General features: G+C 35.2%; 1 protein-coding gene across 8 annotated transcripts in view; it reads left to right on the top strand.

Moving 5' to 3' along the window:
* kcnc3b (potassium voltage-gated channel, Shaw-related subfamily, member 3b) overlaps window positions 1–22548 on the top strand; it is a 63164-nt gene that overhangs the window by 29516 nt on the left and 11100 nt on the right. For 4 of the 8 annotated variants that reach the window (XM_079863025.1, XM_079863020.1, XM_079863021.1 and 1 more), the window contains 3 exons: window positions 9317–10322; window positions 12472–12657; window positions 16227–16247. In XM_079863025.1, the coding sequence (XP_079719151.1) occupies window positions 9317–10322; window positions 12472–12657; window positions 16227–16247 (1213 nt within the window). Of the gene's footprint in view, window positions 1–9316; window positions 10323–12471; window positions 12658–14428; window positions 14726–16226; window positions 16248–22205; window positions 22247–22548 lie in introns of those variants that run through there. The other 4 variants (XM_079863019.1, XM_079863024.1, XM_079863018.1 and 1 more) reach the window with 3 other exon arrangements.

Here is a 22548-nt window from a genome sequence, read left to right as displayed (position 1 = left end):
ATGTTATAATGCGAATACCCACACCGTGACTTTGCCGTTTCTCTTACAAAGCAATTTTCTGTCACAAAAGCTCTGTTAGATTAAGGACAAAGATAGAGCGAGAGTGGAGAAAGATAGAGCGAGAGGAGAGAAATAGAGAGCGATAGAGAGACTGCGAGTGAATGAGACGGAGCGGTGGGAAAGAGGGTGGGCTGTGGCGCAAGGACAAACGTACATGGCAACACTGCAGTCTTCTAGAGAGAATACAAAACAGGCATGATGCTGAGATGCAACGCAACAGTGTGTGAGCTTCTCACCTTTTCAAGCAATGCCAAAGAAATGCACGCTTTTGTGCATCACGTTTTACACACACCGTGTCAGAATAGCAGATGCACTACAGGAAGACAGTGCGTTCAGATGGTTGTTAGCATGCAGCTCTGCATGTGAAGGAACGTTCACACATCCTTGTAATGCACCAACGGCACGTGTGAACCGGTGTTGCACGGTGCTGTCTGTCATCATAGAGGTGCATACATGCCTTCACACACACACTGTCCCTCTATGACCTTCAGTATCCCGCAGTGTCCTGTGTTACATCAAATGACCGATCACTCTCTCTCTCCATCTCTCTCAGGTGTCTCTCCTGATGTTATGGGTCGTTCCCATGTGACGGGCAGCTTGATATATTTCCTCCTTTGCTGATGCACGTGTGTGTGCACTTTTACGTCTGTGCAGTGTCTATATGCATCTCTAGAAATGTATAAATCTCAATTATGCATTTAAATTTCAGATTGTGATACTCATTATTCAGTCGAAGTGGATAATTAAGAAAATAAGCCTCTTTGGGACACGTGTTGCAGTGATTTTAGTTGATTTTGATTTTGAGATAATAGGTGTTTTTAGGCATGATGTGAAGTGGTAAAGCATGGTAAATCACTATAAAAAAAATTCAATTAAACGGCACACTAGCAATATGATAAAAGACATTGATGTTAAATAAATAGTACGTTTTATTATTAAAAATAGTAATTGGATTAAACTTTTAAAAGTATATTATTATGATAATAATTGCTGCTGCTGGAAATTCAGCTTTGCCATTACAGGAGTAAATTACATTTTAAAGTATACCCACATAGAAATCAGTCATTTTGAATAGTAAAAATATTTCACAATATTTCAACTTTTTCAAATAAATCAAATAAATGCAGCCTTGGTCAGCAGAAAAGACTTCTGAACTGTAGTCAACAGGAAAAAAAAGAAAAAAACATGACAGTACCTCAGTACTTTTTGGTCTTTTTTGGTAAAAAAAAAAAAAAAAATCTTGTGAGAGTTTAAGTAAGTAAGAAGAATATTGTTTTTATCAGCCATTGAGACTCTCACAAGATTTTTTTTTTTTTTACCAAAAAAGACCAAATAAAAACTGAATACAAAATAAAAAAGGCAATTGCGAGTTAACATCTCGCAATTCTGACTTTATTTTTTTGTAATTGTAATCTCAATTGTGAGGGAAAAAAAAGTCAGAATTGTGAGATAAAAAGTTGCAATTATCTTTTACATTTTTTTATTTTGTGGCGGAAACAAGTTTCCATAGAAAGGGGGTTTTAACCAGCAGTCTATTTTTTTAATCACCACAACAGCAATATGATAAAAGACATGATGTTCAATAAATAGTAAGTTTTATTTTTAATAATTATAATTAGATAAAAAATATATATATATAATATATATATGAAGAGTTCAGATGCAAAAGCCTCTAAATGCCATCTGAAATTTTCTTCTAGAATGATCATTTTTGTAAAGCTTGTATATTTAAGTTCATTAATTTCACTTAAATTACAATTCATAGGTAATTTCCATTGCCATTTAAGTGAAATTATTGAATTTAAATATATGAGCTTGATAAAAATGATCATTCTAGAAGAAAATTTCAGATGGCATTTAGAGGCTTTTGCATCTGAACTCTTCATATATATATCAAAATTGGATTTACAAAATCTTAAAATAAAAATAAAAATGTGTTAAGAACACAAAATACTTAATATTAAATAATAATAAAAAATTGCCGAACTTTTCTTTTTTGTTTAAATGTTTTTACAGTGTTGCAAATTTTGCATCCATTTAGATGTGTGTCTTTGAATGTGGCTCATCCAGTCAGAATTTAGAGTCCATATGCAGTTTAATGCATCCATTAAAACATTCTGATGTTTTCAGGTTGCGGTCAGATGTACCGAACTGAACGCCTGTGGCATGTGACGTGTGTGTGTGTGTGTGCTGCTTACTGCACCGTATACTGTATGAGATCATTTGGCTTTTTTTATATACATATATTTTGATGGGATTGTTCACCTAAAATGAATATTGACCTTCATGTGGATCCAAAAGTGTATGACTAACTTTCTTTTGTGGAACATAAAATAAGATATTATGAGAAATGAAAGTCAGTATTGTTTGGTGCTCAACATTCTTCAAAACATCATCTTTTGTGTTGCACAGAAGAAAGAAAGTCGTACAGGTTTTGGAACAACATGAAGGAGAGGGAGAGCAAATGATGACTTTTAATGTGAACTATCCCTTTAATTTGGATCTGATGAAATAATGAGTCAAGAGATGTTAAAAATCATGCTGGATATATTAACTCGAGTTCATTCATTCCACTGGAAATAGAACAGTAGGATGCTTTGCATTGTGGGATGCAGTACAAAACAGTTTCTGTTTTTTCCCTTAAAGCACGGTTAGTTTTAGAAAAGACATTTTATATGTCAAATAAATGCTGTTTTTTTTAACAGCACTGATAATAATCAGAAATGTTTCTTGAGCATCAAATCATCATATTAGTATGATTTCTGAAGGATCATGTGACACTGAAGACTGGAGTAATGATGCTGAAAATTCAGCTTTGATCACAGGAATAAATTACATGTTAAAAGATATTTACATAGAAACTTAAAATATTTCACAATTTCTACTGTATTTTTAATCAAATAAATGACTTTAGTTTTACTGACAATAGTCATGTCCTTTTTTGGATCTTGAGACTTGATTTATTCGTTCATTCATTCATTCATTTGGCGAGAGTCGACCTCCTGTGTCGCGCAGCAGAATTAACACGTTATGAATGTTGAATGGCATTAGAGTGAGTCGACGAAGACAGAATTTTCATTTTCAGCTGAACTATCCCTTTAACATGCGTTTCAGCTTTATGTTGGAGGAGATTAACAGAGCAGGCCAGAGAAAGAAAGAGAGAACGAAAGAAAGATTAGAGGGAAAAAAGCAGACGAAGTGACGAGTGACTTTCACACATGCTGTGAGCGATTGCGTTTATTTTAACATCTCACACTGTACCGTGGTGCACGACGCGCGTGTGTGTATCTGTGTGTGTGAAAGTGTGTGCACACGAGTGTTAACGTGACTCTAATGACGTGTGTTTACCGCAGCACAGCTTCATCACTGTCTCCATGACAACCGCTGTGCTTGCTTCCCCTTCCTGCACCAAAGACAGAAAGATAGAGAGCAGAGAGAAACACTCACACACTTACACCAAATACCACGGTCTTTGGGACGTGGAAATACCATGTTTTTGACCGTGTAGTATGGTACAATGTTTTGGACATCATAGTATGGTAATACCGTGTTTTCGGAATATGATGCCATGGTAATACCACATTTTGGGATATGATACTATGGTGAAACGATGTTTTGGACATCATAGAATGGTAATACTGTGTTTTTTTAACATGGTGCCATAAATACCACATTTTTGGACACGGTACTATAGTAAAACTAAGTTTTGGACATCATAGTATGGTAATACTGTGTTTTCTTTTAACATGGTGCCATAAATACCACATTTTGGGATATGATACTATGGTAAAACTATGTTTTGGAGATCATAGTATGGTAATACTGTGTTTTTGGAATATGATGCCATGGTAATACCACATTTTGGGATATGATACTACGGTAAAACGACGTTTTGGAGATCATAGTATGGTAGTGCTGTGTTTTCTTTTAACATGGTGCCATAAATACCACATTTTTGGACACGGTACTATAGTAAAACTAAGTTTTGGACATCATAGTATGGTAATACTGTGTTTTCTTTTAACATGGTGCCATAAATACCACATTTTGGGATGTGATACTACGGTAAAATTATGTTTTGGACATCATAGTATGGTAATACTGTGTGTTTTTAACATGGTGCCATAAATACCACATTTTGGGATGTGATACTATAGTAAAACTAAGTTTTGGACATCATAGTATGGTAATACTGTGTGTTTTTAACATGGTGCCATAAATACCACATTTTGGGATGTGATACTATAGTAAAACTAGGTTTTGGACATCATAGTATGGTAATACTGTGTGTTTTGAATATGATGCCATGGTAATACCACATTTGGATATGTTACTATAGTAAAACTATGTTTATGGACAATATAGTATATCAATATTGTGCTTTTTTTTTAAATATGGTGCCATGGTAATACCATATTTAGGACATGGTAATATGTTTTGGACATCATAGTATAGTAGTGTTTTTTAAAATATGGTGCCATGGTAATACTACATTTTTGAACATGATACTATGGTAAAACTATGTTTATGGACAAGTTGTCACCATTATGTTCTGTTTAGTTCAAGGACTTTTAGTTTGCATTTCTTCAGTTCCTGTTTTGCTTGTGTCATCCGTTACTATGGTCACCGTCATTATGAGTTCATCAGATCAGCTGTGTATCCTTCATTATCTCGTTTGTGCTTCTCGTTATAAGTTGTACCCGTTCTTTCACACCTTGTCCGATCACTGTTATGTTTAGTTGTGTTTGCTATTGCCTGTCTGAGGTATTGAAATTCAACTTTGAGTTTTATGAACTGGATCTGTCTTCATCTTCCTGCCTGAAACACAACGTGACAATAGTAAAGCAATATTGTGTTTTTAAAAAAAAATTTTTTTTTATATAAAGCCATGGTAATACCACATTTTAGGACATGGTACTATGTTTTTGACATCATAGTATGGTAATGCTGTGTTGTTTTGAATTTGGTACCATGCTAATACTATATTTTTGTTTCACAATTGTGATTGTAATACCATTCCATTCTTATACTGTATAAATACCATGGTATGTGAATATGGTAATAATTCAGTACCGCAGTACAACCATCTGATACCATCAATGTATTAATGATACTTGAACACTTTTTTTTAATATTTTATATAAATTACACTAACTCACAACAGAATGGTTAATCAATAATAACTGTCCCTTTGTATGATTTGCATGTAAGACGTGTGTTTTTGCATCATATAGGAAGGAAGTGACATCATAGCGTAAAAAAAGTTAAAATGCTAATTAAACTGAATTAAATATGCAATGCAACATTGCGTTATATAATGATATTGTTGCATGCTCACGTTTATCTTGGCATAATGTACACTGTTGCGTATATTGAGCCTCATTCATGAAACACATGCTAAGTATAAATCATTGTTGCATTAACTGTTCCGATCAGTTCAAAGATTCATGAACAAATTACACAGAAATTTCTGCTTGTGTTTCATAAATTAGGCGTAAAATAGTAGGCAGTTTACAGTATTTATTATGTGTCGTATATGCTGGTATTCCATGCATTTCTTGTAAATGTAAATCAATCTTGCGAATGGCGTAAAGTACTAGAAAGTGTGACTTAAACATGCAACTGGTTTGTCGATTGACTAGTTCCCTCGTTTAAGCGGGCAATATGGAGTCTGACAGAGCACTGCTATGAGAGAGAGAGAGAGAGAGAGAGAGAGAGAGAGCGAGAGACACCTGGGCAGAGGAGGCTGGTTACTGCAGCAGTCTGTAACTAGGTCAGGTTGAGACTGAAGACAAACAGAGAGAGAGAGGGGGGGGGGGTGGCTTGTGGGATGAGGCAGGTACTTTAAAAAGAGTTGTGTGTTCATGTTCACCTGAAATAAGCACCTGTCCTCTTCAGATCTGTCGTTCGCTGTGCTCTTATTACCTCTCGTTTTCTTTGTTTTTCATATTCCTGATTGCATAATTACATATATTTCCCTTGTTGGGAGTGATTACATGTGCTGTAAATGTGTAAAAAGGCAGAAATGTGCTCATCTTTAATACAGTTTTTAAAAAATGGTACAGGATTTACTTTGAAGCAATTATCAGTCAGAAATTCCACAAATATTTACAAAGAAATTACAGTAGCACATTGATTTAAATGTGAAATTTTCTACTATTTTCTTGCAATCATATTCCTGATGGCATTATTCCAAATATTTCCCTTTTTAAGATGGTTTGTAGTGATTATATGTGCTATAAATATGTAAATTACACAAATGTGCTAGTCTATACCTTTAAAAAACGCTTTTATACTGTGAAAACATTTTTTGTAGGATTTACTTTGAAACAATTTTCACTGCTAGTAAACTGCTAGTAAATTTCACAAATAATTACATAGAAGTGGCAATTAACACACTGTGGAATTTTGAAGTAGAAAGCCTGAAATAGTATTTTCTTGTAAAATGTACTCCAATAATCTTGTTTTATTTACAACTTAAGTAAATAGAAAGAAGATATTTTGATTAAAGATTATGAGGGTACATTAATTCAAAGAATAATTATGTGCACAGATTATTATACAAATTATTTATAAAAAATACTGCAATATTCCATAAGAAACAATCAATTGAACAATTGTCAATGTGATTTCATGGTGACTTTAGTGAATATTTAAAATGCTTAAAAGTTAAGAAATAGAGAAAATATCTTTAGCACAATGCACAAGCCTCCACCATGATAGAGGAACGTGTGTGTGTGTGTGTGTGTGTGTGTGTGTAGATGGTTCAGTACAAATCCTGGGCAGTCTGTGAAACAAAGCAGTCTTGGATGGAGGGATAAATGGAGCGAGCAGATAGAGGGGTGGAGTGAAGGAGAGGCTTTCAACCCTGTGTGTCCTAAATGCCTGGAACATCTCATGCACATGAGTGGCTCTGAGTGTGTGTGTGTGTGTGTGTGTGTGTGTGTGTGTGTGTGTGTGTGTGTGTGTGTGTGTGTGTGTGTGTGTGTGTGTGTGTGTGTGTGTGTGTGTGTGTGTGTGTGTGTGTGTGTGTGTGTGTGTGTGAGATCTTAATGTAAATACATGTTTGATCTTTCTTTCTTATACTCAGTGTGGAAAGACTTGTGAATTTGAGAGAGAATTTGCTTGCACAACCAAATGGTTGCATGAATATAATGTTTTTTGGCAGGTTGAATTAAACACTTAATTTAATGTGTAAAACTAATAAAAACCGGGTAATTTCCTAAAGGAGCATCAAACTCCAACCCTGGATCTCTGAGTGTTCAGTGGGCTTTTATTCTGTGGGTTACAGTCGGACGTAAATCTGTGTTTAAAAGATTATTTTAGGTGAGAGATTATATGAGACTAATGTAGATCGAAGTGTGTGTGTGTGTGTGTGTGTGTGTGTGTGTGTGTGTGTGTGTGTGTGTGTGTGTGTGTGTGTGTGTGTGTGTGTGTGTGCGTGCGTGCATGCGTCAGGACCTAGTTAAGGTTCTGGCACACTTTTGAGTAAATACAAAGGAAAAGTGTATATATCATTATTATCATCAAAATCATTGTCATCTTTATTTAATTTGTCAAACTGTTAGTAGAAAGCAACATTTTTAAACAGATATGAATGTGGATTATAAATTAATATTTCTGTTAACTTTATAAATAAATATGATGTATTTATTATATTATATTATTATAAATAATAGTATAATATGATATATATTAATAATAAATATTTGGAAAATAGTTAAAATATTAAATGTAAAATGATAAATTTTCTCATTTTATGAGGACCTGTTTTAAGTTTTAACCATTTTTTAAAAATCATGTTCATAATTATTTGAAATTCTCCTATACATTCACTAAATTGTGATATTGTGAACTAACTAATATGATTTTCATCTTTAAAAAACTGATTTGAATGTTTTATCCAGTATATAATCCTCTTTCTACCACATGTCTTTCTATGTGAAGTGATGCTTTGGATTATTGATTATTGATCTGCATTGATGAAAGAATCAGCAGTTCACTTCCTTGCATTGCCACTGATCTGTATGTAAAGCTATGATAATGTATGTCTCCGTTTATAGAAGCGTATTGTTTTACCTAAGACCAATGTTGGAAAAATAGGTCATTTATAGGGTTCATGTGATTTCACAGATATATGAAGCTATATGCACAGTCATCATGGCTATGAAAACTGATCTTGTGCACAGAACGATCAATGTCTAGACTAGTAAATAAAATGATGTCAAGGACAGATCCCTTAATAAACATCTGAATGACAAACTATTAGTTATGCATTAGTCAATATAGAGAGGTAGCATAGGTTCAACATTTTTCAAAGGTGATTCATAAATATAAGCATGTAATTTCTGCATATATATATATATATATAATATAGATATTTATATTATATTTTAGCTTGGAATCTAACAGAATTTTTTTTTTACTAAACTATAATTTTCTTGTTTCAAGACCTAGTTTCCGATACACTACAAGTTTTGTTCTATAAATCTTCTTGAAGAAAAAAATCTGTTGCTGATATATTGTTTCTAATTTGATGTCTCAAAGTTGTTTGTGAAGTCTTATTATATAACTGAAATAAAATAAGTTGAAATTGAAGTGCTGACATTACTAAAACTGAAATAACTGAAATAAAAAAAAGAACTAAATACACAAAAAAATCTAATAAAAACCACAACAGCACAGCAAAATTTCTAAAACTTAAATGAAAATAAAAAACAATATTATATATATATATAGCTAATTCACAATATTAATACTATATTGTATAATACTATAATATTTTTAAATAACACTGGTGTCTGTCTAATGCATAAATGTAAATGTTATATATAATAATAAATAATGCATGAAGTGGGTTCCAGCACAGTGGATGTCTCACGCTACGGTTGTGGGTTTGTGGTGTAATGGCTAAAGCTCCGGACTGTAAACTTCCGGACGCTGGTTTGGTCTGATAGCACTGTGTCCTTGAGCACGGCACTTAACTTCAGGTTACTCCGGAGGGACTGTGTCTGTAATGAGTGTGTAATGCACGTTCCTTTGGATAAAAGCATCTGCTTACCGGAACAATGCATGATTGTTAATTCATTAGTATAGCTCTTATTGTTTCAAAACAGGTGCACATAAATTTCTCGTTTAAATGTTTTTGGAAGTGTTCATAGTGATATATATAAATATAAGAATAATATTTGACAATTTTGTATGTTGATCCAAAGTTTGCTGAACTCTCTCTTTCTTTCTTTTTCTCGTTCTTCAGTATGTGGCGTTCGGATCCCTGCTGTTCATCCTCATCTCCATTTCCACCTTTTGCATGGAGACGCACGAAGCGTTCAACACCATCTACAACAAAACGGAGAACGTAACGGATGGGAACGTGACGAAAGAGGAGATCGTGTACGAGGTGGTCACGGACAGATGGCTCACGTACGTGGAGGGAGTGTGCGTGGTCTGGTTCACCATCGAGGTCTTCACGCGCGTCATCTTCTGTCCCGACAAGGTGGAGTTCTTCAAGAGCGCGCTGAACATCATCGACTTCGTGGCCATCTTGCCCTTCTACCTGGAGGTCGGTCTGAGCGGACTCTCCTCCAAAGCGGCTAAAGATGTCCTGGGCTTCCTGCGCGTGGTGCGCTTCGTGCGAATCCTGCGTATCTTCAAGCTGACGCGTCACTTCGTGGGCTTGCGTGTCCTCGGACACACGCTCCGTGCCAGCACCAATGAGTTCCTCCTGCTCATCATCTTCCTCGCTCTCGGCGTTCTCATCTTCGCCACTATGATCTACTACGCCGAAAGGATAGGAGCCAGTCCGGACGACCCTACGGCGAGCTTGCACACCAGCTTCAAGAACATCCCCATTGGTTTCTGGTGGGCCGTGGTGACCATGACCACTTTAGGCTATGGAGATATGTATCCGGAGACGTGGTCGGGAATGCTGGTGGGGGCGTTGTGTGCCCTTGCGGGGGTGCTGACTATAGCCATGCCCGTGCCCGTGATTGTTAACAACTTCGGCATGTATTACTCTCTGGCCATGGCCAAGCAGAAGCTGCCTAAAAAGAAGAACAAACACATCCCGCGAGCCCCGCAACCCGGCTCGCCCAATTACTGCAAGCCGGACGCCCTGGCGATGGCGACGGCCTCGCCCCAGAGGATCCTGGGTAATGTGCTGGGTGGCGTGCTGGGGTCGAGCGGGCTGACGGGTGGACTGGCGGGAGGACTGGCGGGTGACTGTCCTCTAGCTCAGGAGGAGATCATAGAGATTAACAGAGGTGAGACAGAACAAATACATGCAGATTTTATTGTGCACCACTCTTTCATTGACTGTTTTTAATCATGTTATGGAAAAAAAATTCCATAACTTTTTTTTTTGTTTTATAGGTTTTGATGTTATTACTGTGAAAGCCGTAGAACAATGATAGCACTGAATTACATTAAGTTTTTGGAGTGGTTGATATGATTAATATATTATAATATGATTATTTTGCCTGAAATCCAACAGAAATGTATTTTTATATTATATTTATTATATTATTTATCATATTAAATTTTCATTTGTAGTTATTTTAGCTTGAAATCCAACAGAAACATGTGTATAAAGTTTGGAATCCCACAGAAAAAATATTATATATTATATCAAACTTTGTTTGTTTTTATATATTATATTATTATATTATATTATATATATTTTTTGGTTATATATTAAATAGCTATATTTGGATAATGATTGTGAATGATTTATGTGGGCCTATTAAATATTATACATTACATTTATATTTTTATATTAGGCTATATATTGTATTTTTTATATATATTTATATATTATTTCTGTGAACTTAATACTTTGCAACAAAACTTCAACTCATATAAAAAAAAAAATTAAATACATGAACAGCCGCAACCATCAAAGACATCTGAAAGAGATATTCAGGAGCTGTGTCGGAAAATGTACTAGTGCATTGTTAAAATGTTGTTAAAATGGTACAATGCAACAAAATGTCCTTGCACTGTACAACTGTGTGCGTGCATGCGTGTGTGTGTGTGTATGTGTGTGTTATTCTCCAGATGCACTGCTCTTCCTACTAATGTCATGTCTATTATCAATTATTCATTGTTTTTAAAAATCCTGCAAGTCTCTAATAGTTCTATACGGTCACTATTAGTTCTATAAGGCACAGGACAGGAGAAAGGGCGATGCATAACCTTGCCTAACAACTTATCTTTTTGCTATAACATTAGTTTCAGATATAGGTGCATATTAATTTCTTTCATTCAGGACATGCTAGCTATTTTCTCTTTAAGGAAGAGCACCAACCATTGTTTTTATCTCCAATTTAGCAGATTTGTTAGATTGGAATTTTATAGAAATTCAGCGCAGGACTATATAAGCTTTCAGAATTGACCATATCTGAACCAGATTATCATTAAGATTATCAGAATTTCACATTGTACAATGGAATAGTTCACCCAGTTCAAAGTAACTTGTTGAACAGTTGAAACTGGGGCTGTCAAGCTGCCAAAAAAAACCAAAAAAAAAGTATCATAAAAGTCCTCTATGCAAATCATGTGCTTTGCATGTGCTTTTTTGTGCTTTTTTACTTTAAGTCTTCTGAAACAATATGCTTAATGTGAGGAATAGGTCAAAATCCATTTTTCACTGCTACACAGCTAGGATCTAAAGATTGTTTTGAGACAGATCATCGATTAAATTAGTTCTCAGAGCTGGTGTGAATGATTCGTTCACAAATGAACCCAATTCAGTTCTCAAATTCAACTCACTGACTCAAGAAATTAAAGTCAATCAGGTTTAGGACAAAATGAGTAGTAGTAATAAATGCCACAATTTATATGTGACCCTGGACCACAAAACCAGTCACATTGGTCAAGTTTTTGAAATTGAGATTTATACATAATCAAAAAGCTGAATAAATAAGCTTTCCATTAATGTATGGTTTGTTAGGATAAGACCATATTTGAACATCTGGAATCTGAGGGTGCAAAAAAAAATCGAAACATTGAGAAAATCGCCTTTAAAGTTGTCAATTTATGTTGGCGATTGTGCTGCATTCACTCACAAAAATAAATGTTTTATATATTTATGGTAGGAAATGTACAAAATATCTTCATGGAACATGATCTTTACTTAATATCCTAATGATTTTTGGCATAAAAGAAAAATCGATAATTTTGACCCATACAGTGTATTGTTGGCTATTGCCACAAATATACCCGTGCGACATGTGACTGGTTTTGTGATCCAGGGTCACATATTTCTAGGGAATCTTTTCCTTTAAAGAATGTCAGTATTTTCATGTAATCCTGTCACATTTCACCTAATTTCCAGCAGCTTCCTGTTGAATATTCCATGTCTTCCTTCTCTCCTGTCTCACGCTCTCTGTGTTGATTCATGTCTCTCTTCAGACTCGAAGCAGAACGGTGACGCAGCCAGTGCCGCTCTAGCGAACGAGGACTGTCCAACAATCGATCAGGTTCTCAGTCCGGACGAGCGCAGCCCGGTGGGCCGAACAGAACGCTACCAGCAGGACAGAGCCTGCTTCCTCCTCAACACGCGAGAGTTTCGACCCACTGACGGGAACGTGCGGAAAGGTACGTTTAAATGCTTCAGCGAGCGAGTTACACACACATATTCACACAGTCTCGGCCCAATCCCAGCCTCTGTGCAAGATGTGTTAGATCTTAAAGATCCCTTTCTAACATAGTTTGCACACACAAGCATCCCCTAAAACCTGCCCATCTCACACACTCGTGTCCATCTCTCCAAAAATACAGATTACATAACCATAAACCAACATCTCTGGGTGTTTTCACACTTGGGTGGTTTCACGAGGCTGAGAGCATTTATAATCATTTATTTATATGGCACTTTTCACAATACACATCATTTCAAAGAAATCTATCAATTTATAATCAATATAAACAATCAAGCCACTGAGATTAGCATATATCGCTTTACATGTGTACTCCATAATGATGGATATGCTTATACTGTATATATAGAGCTGTGCGAGAGTTTAGTTGAAATTTTGTGATAGAAATAATCAAGCAGTCGAGAATTGCAATTTAGTTTATGCATATGCATATGAACACACCAAATAAACTCTGACCCTTGAGCACTGGTCCAAGAACCATTCACTTTAAACCCACTGTACAGTTCGCTTATATCGTGCATTTTAATCAAAAAACATGCCAGGCTCACTTTATATTCTCATCTGTGTAGTAAAATACTTCAGCTGCTTTTTTTTAAATACTATTGCAAGCAGCAATTCACAAATCATAACTTTTATTCACAGAATTCTGTTAGCAAATGCCCAACCAACCAACAATTCTTAAATGCAAGAGCACTTTTGCACATTTCTGAAAGTTTGTTTGATGAATCTACATTTGTGAATCATCAAGTGTGTGTGAATCGCTATGGAAAATGATTTTATTTCTCAGTATCTTTGTCATGTTTTACAGTAGAAATATCTAAAATTTCTTAAATCAAGAAACATTTATTTGAGAAGCAAAATTACGTCTGAAAAATATATCAAAAGTAAATGCGTGAGTGGGGTAAGAAAATAAACTTAATTTCACAGACAGTTTTTTTTATTTTTTTTAAAACACAAACTGAGTTATACATTGCTGTTTGCAAATATATCAACTTTTTTGTTAATGTGAATAAGCTTACGCATTTGTGTATCACATTTGTAAATGCATTAATTTTGAGACTATTTTAGCTCCATAGTTAAAGGTATGGCAGGACATGAGCAGCTTATGCTATTTTAATCAAATATTTTACATTTACATGTAATCATTTAGCAGTGAAGTCATCAAAGTGAGGAAATCATCACAGAAATGTAATATTATCCACAGCAATTTTCAATAAATAAATTAGATTTAAATGTGAAGTGTGTCATTTCTGAGCCAATAGCGGCACCAAATGAAATAGCAGAAATATTGTCCAGCAAACATATAATCCCACTGTTAACTTACACTAGTGGTTGAGTCAATGCTAGTCAATGAACACTAAAATGGGTCAAAATCAGATCCAACCCCTCATTTTAGGCCAGGAACAGTGTGAATACAGAGTGAACCAGGTTGTTTTTTTCAATTTTCAAGGATTCAAGTGTGAAAACATCCTTAAAAACACACTGACATCTGAAAAATTTATCTTTTGACATTTTTCCTCTTCTCTTTTTTCTTTAATTTCTTTATTTGTATTTGTTTACATTTTTTTGCATGTCTAATTTTCCATAATAATACACAATTTCTCCTCCGTTTCTTTCCTCACATTCACCATCCTCTTCTTTTTTGCCATCTATATTCCATTCTCTCAATTTCTTTTTTGCATTGCATTTTCCTTGATCTTCATTTTCAGTGTCAAACCTTCTGTTACCTGTTCTGTCACCTCCAACGACCACACAAATCTCCTCTCCATCCACAAAAACGCACAACAAATGACACGAACAATGTCCGATCCATGCACGCACGATTCTCAGAACCCGACATATCCCTGGTTGCCGTTCCCTCAACACAACCCGACTCCATTTGGCACAGTTAGATTTAGGATATCAGCCGACGGCCACAAATCCTCCCGTCACAGACGAATGGTATAAGCTGGAAGGATATTAATGCAAACTCCACCTTGGCATGGATCAAACCATAGTGATCAGAGGTAAAGACCAACCACAGAAATAGAAACATACAAACACATGCTCTGATAATTAATGATCTAGGATATTTAACACAATTACACACACATTTACACCTGCATGGGTGTTTCGTTGTTGACGGGTGTAATTTTTCGTGTTGATGTCGTGTTGTTGTCCTAACAAACTGTCATTAGTTTCATCTGTTAAAGGAAATGAATCTAATGTTGTATGATGTTACTGAATATGAGTTTAAGTTTGGGTTTCACACACTCTCTTGTATGTTTTTGCAGATTGGCCACCTCTTAAATTGCTGGCTGTCCCACTCTGGACAGTCAATGCCAAAAATGTCTGTGCAACTGGGGACAATTTATCACCCACTTTAACACTCGGCATGTAGAAACTCAGCACAAATACAATGAGATGACACTAATCTTACTGTAAAAGTGCATTTTTCTGACACTGTGTGTGTGTAGAGGACAGTAGACTAGCAATCAAATGTGTTTAATGGAATATTCCAGGTTTATTTTTAAAGAAATAAATACTTTTGTTCAGCAACGACACAGTAAATTGATCAAAAGTGACTATTTTAATGTCACAAAATATATCTAATTCAAATTAATGCTGTTTTTCTCACTTTCTTTTCATCTATTCATCCTGATAAAAAAAAATTGGATCACAGTTTCCACAAAAATATTAAGCAGAAAAACGTTTTTAACTGATAATAATCAGAAATGTTTCTCGAGCAGCAAATCATCATATTAGAATGATTTCTGAAGGATCATGTGACACTGAAGACTGGAGTAATGATGCTGAAAATTCAGCTTTGATCACATGATATAAATGACATTTTAAAATATATTCAAAGAGAAAATTGTTATTATAAATTGTAATAATATTTCACATTATTACTATTTTTGATCAATTAAATGCAGCCTTGGTGAGCCGGTGAATAAATAAATTAACGTTACATTTTAGGTTAATAGTGAGACTGTTTAACATCATTACACTAACATGTTTGAGAGCAGAATCCAGCGACTGACCAATCAGATTTGAGTATCACAGAAAGATGCATTGCTCATTTTATCACACTAGTCTCAAGCCATCACATGTAATGTTTAAGTGTTTCATACAATTTAATAGTTGTACTTTGTTGATACTTTGCTGTGCTGTTCATGTCTATGACTCTGAAAGATAAGCTGGAATATTCCTTTAAAGATCCTTTGAAATGTTGCATATACTGTATATACGTTCTTTGCGATGTTACAAAAGAAGAGAGCAGAAACCCAATCTTTACTCGGACGTATTCAGGTCTGTTACACTAACCTCATACTCTGTAATGAGAAAAACATGCATATGGGACAAAGCTGGACACTATAGAGTTGTGTAACAAAGATTGTTTTCAATGTCATATGAGATCCACTGCAATTACAAATGGAACTGCACCTGCTGCAGTGTGTGTGTGTGTGTGTGTGTGTGTGTGTTTTCAGTGGGATCTCACACGCTCTGTATTGTCTTTTTCTTCAGGTTGTGTCATATCCCGCGTTTGTATGTTGGCTTCTTCATATATTCTCTCACTGTTCTACTGTCTCCCCCGTCCTCCTCCTCCTCGCTGTGTGTGTGTGCGTGCGTTGTGTTTGTTGTGATGTGACGTCGCTTATTGTGTTTTCAATGTGTTTCCCTCACTCCTCCGGTGACCTTTAACCCGCACGTGCGCACCAAGGCAACACGTAAAAATGCACGCACATAGAAAAACGAACTCGAAGGTTGCTTGGGTGTTCGCTGTGCTGAGTCGAACCACCTCAGGGTTAAAGGTCAGGGGTCGATAGAGGTCAAGGTGAATTCAAATGAGCACGAGTTCTCGGTTCTGTGCCATGCTGCGAACACTGCGCGGGCAACGTTCACTCAAAAACATATTTGGGCCTAATTTAAGATTTATTTATATATTTGAATTGCATATATTTCTATGCAATTCAAATACATAATCAAAAATTTAGCCTAAATATTTTTTGAGTGGATGATGTGGGAAAAAGCAAAGGCGGATGGAGAGAAAGAGTGTTTATGTGTGGCACAGATTCCTATGAATCTGCTCATACGACCTCAACCTGCTTCAGTTCCTAGCGTAGCCGGAATCTCCTACGTGTGTGTGACAGTGTGTTAGCTCTTGTTTTTGAGGTGTGTGTGTGTGCTGTGTAACTGACGTCTGACTGACTGGTTGACAGACAGACACTGGGATATTTGGACAGACTCACAGACAGACTGACGTAGAGCAGGTAAGAAGGAACCGCACGTGTTTTCCTGGGCTTGAGCAACACCTCGTCTTCTGGGACGCAGTCGCTCTATCACTTTTAACATCCAGAGTCCCTATAGATGATATAGACCAGTGACCAGTGTCTGTTGAGGATATGTATGTGTATGTGTGAGTTCTATGGCATCTTAGCTAAACTGCCAGGCTCTGTTTCAAAACCTAGTGAGCAAACATCTACATATAGTATAGAGCATATGGAGCTACAATAGTTTCATTAATTACATATATTGCAACCTGACACTAGAAATTAAAATCTCTCTCATATTCTCTCTAATACATCTCTAATATTCTCTGATTTAAGGGTGTCATATGATGAGGAATTGTAATAAAAAGATAAATTTTTATTTTTACATTTAAAAAAATATATATATTTATTTGCTCCATATTTATTTTGATTTTTAAAATTTTCATTTATCTAATATTTATTAATTTCAGTTTATCTTGATAGTCAGCGATCGCCGTGAAATAAAGTCGTTTTTTATATACAATGAAAATCAACTAATTTATTTCTTGTTGCAAAAAACATATAAACTGAATTCGACAGTCAGTGATGGTTTAAGTTTTAGTAGTTTTGTGTGTTTTTTTAATCATTTTTGTTAGTTTTGTTTCTATTTAGCTTTGATTTATTTTTATTTCAACTTAGTTTTAGTCATTTTAGTACTTTATTCCAAAGCAACATTTCAAATTTTCATTTAAGTTTTATGTTTTTCATCTAATGTTTATATTTGATTTCAGATTTATTTCAATTGACAAAATGATTTTTAATCGTTTTAGACAATAATAGCAACACTGGTTTGAAAATGTATAAAAGCAATAGCGAATTGCACACCAACATTTAATATTTGGGGTTATGGGTTTGTTCAAATCACTAATTCTAGGTATAAAATAATTGATGAGAAAATAACTAAATAGTCGTGGCAAGCGCCCTAATTATGCGGCCTTGATAAGATACCTTGTTTTGGCCACAACATAAGGTGGAATCATATGTAACGTTCATGAAAAACACAATCCCATAATGCATTGTGATTTTCATCGAAAAAGACCAAGAAAATGGTTTCATGCATTTAAAATGCACTATTTCATCCATTATTTGAGTGTTATTTGTGCAACTGCTGACGTCAGTCCTCACTGGAATCAAGCATCCGTCGAGTCTCCCGGGCGCTTCGGCACTATTTGTGTGGTGTGTGAGTAACCATTAACACAGTTAGTGGCCATGGAGAGCATTTCAGATCAGTCACTTATGAGGTTCCATTTCAGCTAGGATGCTACCTTAGAAGCTAACAGACTATGTAGACAGCAAGGCAGCGCACTGGGGTTTGGAACAGAGCCATAGTGCCTCGTTGAACGGACATTAGAATGTTAATTGGGTACGATACAGTGAGTGTAAACTGTGTGTGTGAGTCTGTGCCAATGGGAGTCGAGTTAACATCTAAATATACTCCTGCCATCTGTGGAACCTATACAGACACACACATATTGCTCTGGGTGTTAAAGCGATCTCTTCCTGTGCAATATAATCCCTAAATGCTGTTCACTGTTCTTAGAGGAGTGTGTGTGTGTGTGTGTGTGTGTGTGTGTGGGTGCGCGCACCGACCTGCCCTGCTGTAATGCTGTTTGCATGAGGCTATTTGCTCAGAGTCAAAGTCAGTATCAGACAACTGAAGTCTCTGTGAAGGATCTCTGTAAGCCATTGTGAGTTCTCTTTCCCTCTCTGTGTGTCTCTCTATCTTCTGTTGTCTTCCTCCATGTCCTGTTGTTTGTCTTATATGTTTATGGTCTTGTGCGTGTTGTTCAAACTGGTCAATTTTCGTGTGTGTTCAACTGGTCAAAGTTCATCAATGTGGGCCACACTCGCAAGCAAACATCAGTAGTTTCATTGTAGCAACTACAATAGTTTCATAAATGATGTATGTATTTTTATTCGAGACTAAAAGCGAATCTGATTTTAAAGGGGTCATATCATAATGAACCAAATATTCCTCAGTCTTTTGAGATAAAACATTCATTATCAGAAGTCTTATTGCTATTTATTGTTTCATGTTTTATTTTTGTATATTTTTATATTGATTGTAATATATTTTTAATATTCATAATTATTATTAAAAAAAAACATTTTTAAGTTTTATTGCTGTATATTTATTTATTTTTAAGATTTTATTATTTATTATTTTAATATTTTCATTTTTATGAATCCAGCAAAGTTGCAAGTGCAACTGACAATCAGCGATCACCATGCATTTAAAAAAAAATGTAAAAAAAAATATATTTAAAAAAGGTTTATATATCATAATAAATCAAGTGTTCCTAACTTTAATATGAAGGCAATTTTTTTAATTTCTCTATATTTGTTTATTTATTTATTGAATATGTAATACTGATTTTAATAAATCAAGCAAAATTGCAATTGAACTTGACAGTCAGAGATAATCATGCATTTTCATTGTATGTAAAAACAATTTTTTTTTTGCTGTTATACATAATAATATGATATGACCCCTTTATGGATTTAATTATATTTTTTATTGAAGCACTTTAAACTGTTTCAAGAAAGGTGTAAAGCGTGGGTGTCTTTCACATAACAGTCTTTCACTTTATTGATATTTCCATTATATATACACAAATTGTAGCCTAAAGTTGCATTACAAGTTCAAAGTTATAGTCTTTATGAAAGATGCCTTGAGCAGGACATTTTTCAAAACTAAACAGGTGTGCTCTAGTTCCGTCAAGGCAACAGCATGAAATCTCTTTTTTCTCCATTAAAACAGGGTCTCCATCAGGTCTATATTTAGTCTGTGTAGTGAAGCGGTTATGCATTACAGATAGACATGTACATATTTGCCCTGATGATACCATTCAGTTGAGCAATGCATCAGGAAATTTGAATTTTATTCACAATTTGGTTCAATTCAATTGGTATGATTTGTCATTATTTTCAAAAATATACGCGTTCGAATACGTTCGTGTCAGAATTAGATTTGGTGGATTTTATCAATTTAATTTGGATTTTTCATAAGAAATTAATAACACTGTAACATTAGGTATTATAGTAAGTATAAAACATTCTTACATTTTGGAATAAGTGCATTAAATTAACATTGTTAAATTAACGCATTTAGTTAAAGATCATTCATAAACTAAAATAACGGAGGGTTTTATCACTATATCACTGAACTCATTTCATATCATCACACACACTCACACAAACAAACACACACTCCTTCCATGTCTATGTGTGTAGTTGTTAATGTTGCATGTGTGTGTTTGCAACTGTGCATTTCTTGTCTGCAAATATCACAACTTGTCATTTAGAAACCCATTTTTTAACAATACATTTAGTGTCATTGTTTACAGGCCTCCTATATATTGTCTAAAAACAAGCATCTCTATTATTACTGTGCCATCTAGTTGTGCTTAAGGTTAACAAGTGGCACTGTTGAAGTTTAAGGACTAGTTTGATAACAGAACAGTATCAGCGCATTTGATGTGTTCTCCTGTTACAGCACATTCCAGCAGTGAGCGGCCCGTCATGGTTGTGGTGTTCTGTGTTCTGGTCACAAGCCGATCGATAGAGCTTAATTGTGGGTAATGTGAGCTCTCTCTATTGCTAACAGTCCAGCGGTCGATATGCCGGAATACTGCCGGAACACTGCCGGAACAGCCTGAGCTGGAATAAAGCTTTCACTGCACACATGTAGACTTAAGCAAAATAAATGACAGAAAACAGGACTGGGTATTGACACAAATTTCATAAGCTTGCAATTCGATTCAGGTCCCAGTCTCGATTTGATATCATTTAATTAGCATACATATCAGGTACTGTAAATGTACATTTTTGCCAAGAACAAAATCATTTCTATCAACTAATGTAAGCTATAAGAAACCCTGTCATTTGGTATTACTGTAATATTAAAGGTTAAGATTAACAACAGATGTAAACAAACATTTAAATTGGACATAAGGTAGTTTAATGAGGATTACTTTGTAATGATATAATTATGTTACTCCAATTCGTTGTTGAAATATAAAAAGATGGCTGTCATAACTTGTTTGTAATGATGGATTTATACAAACATAGATTAAATAATTAAGACATTTTTAAGTAAAAATATAATGAATATGTAATTTAGTGCATATATAGCAAAATGCTCCTCTCTATATATTTCTAGCTAACGTTAGCTTTATGGTCACTGAATGGCTTTTCTGAGGTAGGCCTACATGTATGCTAACGTTGAGCTGTTGTTTACAAATTGTTTCATTGACGTCTTTCCGTCAATAAAACATTATTACAAGATTACATGAGACATAATGCGGATTTTGGAAAGTTGTACTGTATCTTTCAACATAACTTCTGATGTTCGTGTTTATTTCGTGTTGTAAAGCGAAAATAAAGTGGAAGAGATTATCAGTGATTCAGTACACGCGCGCTCCGCGCTGCCGCTTCACTTGAACTGAGATCTGTCACGTCACAATAAAGAGCGCCAAGACGGTATCTATTGTTTAAATTTCGCATTAAAATTGACAGAGTTTGAAAGCTGAGCCTTTCGTGTGTTCAAGTCTTGTCGGAAAGATCGTATTGAAGGCACATGAACGTCGAAGTCGTAAATACGAGTGGAAAGCTCAGGATTTTAATGCTGCCTTCACGTGCTATTGGAAATATCACACTAGTTTCCTAGTTAATAACAAAATGGACATGAACGCCCTCTCAAGTCAAAATTTTAATGCGATGTGCTCGTAATCATGACTTCAGAAGTGGGAAGTGGGAAGTAGGAAATGACCGATAGTGAAGGCAGCATTAACAGTATTAGCAAATGCTTCATTAAAAACTTAAAAAGGCACAAAGCTTATTGGGATTTTGTGGAAGGGTGGAGCGCTTCAAATAATGTGAAGAGTGTTAGTGAAGACGATTAAGCCGAAATTTATATTTTCAACCCAGCCCTAACAAAAACACCCAATAACCTCAATCACACCCATTATTGCCTCAACTTATCAGGGTGTCATCATTCATCATCATCATTATCCAATAGCCTAACTGATGCTGATGCTGTGGCATTTATTAAAGATTATAATTTTATTAGGGCATCTAAATGTGGTTTTGATATTTGCACACCCCCTTTTTTTATTCTTTCATGTCATTCACTCTCTTTTTAACTCTTTCCACTGTGTGACTAACACTCATCTCATCCTTCATTCGCCTCCAGGCCGTCAGTGCAGCACCAGAGTTTCTAATGCGTGACCATGGGTAGGTACATCAACTGTTTTAAATTGTTCTGTACATGTTCAAACAGGAAACACTTCTTTATGAGGTTTTCCTGGTTCACAGTAGGTATGCAAATCTTGTAGCACTCATCATACTGAGCGATCTGAACATTATAAAATATTACATGTACATGATAAGAAATATAATATAAACTATAACACACTTACATTAGTATGAGAGGTATCAAAGCTGTTGTGGGTATTTAACATGGTAAATGTGTTGGAATTATAGCGTTTATTCTATTTTGTGTTACATTGCATTATTTAGTGCAATATAGGCATAAA

Source organism: Squalius cephalus (genome assembly GCF_949319135.1).
Source record: "Squalius cephalus genome assembly, chromosome: 25".
NCBI classification, from domain to species: Eukaryota; Metazoa; Chordata; class Actinopteri; order Cypriniformes; family Leuciscidae; genus Squalius; species Squalius cephalus.
This window is presented reverse-complemented; position numbering and strand designations above follow the sequence as displayed.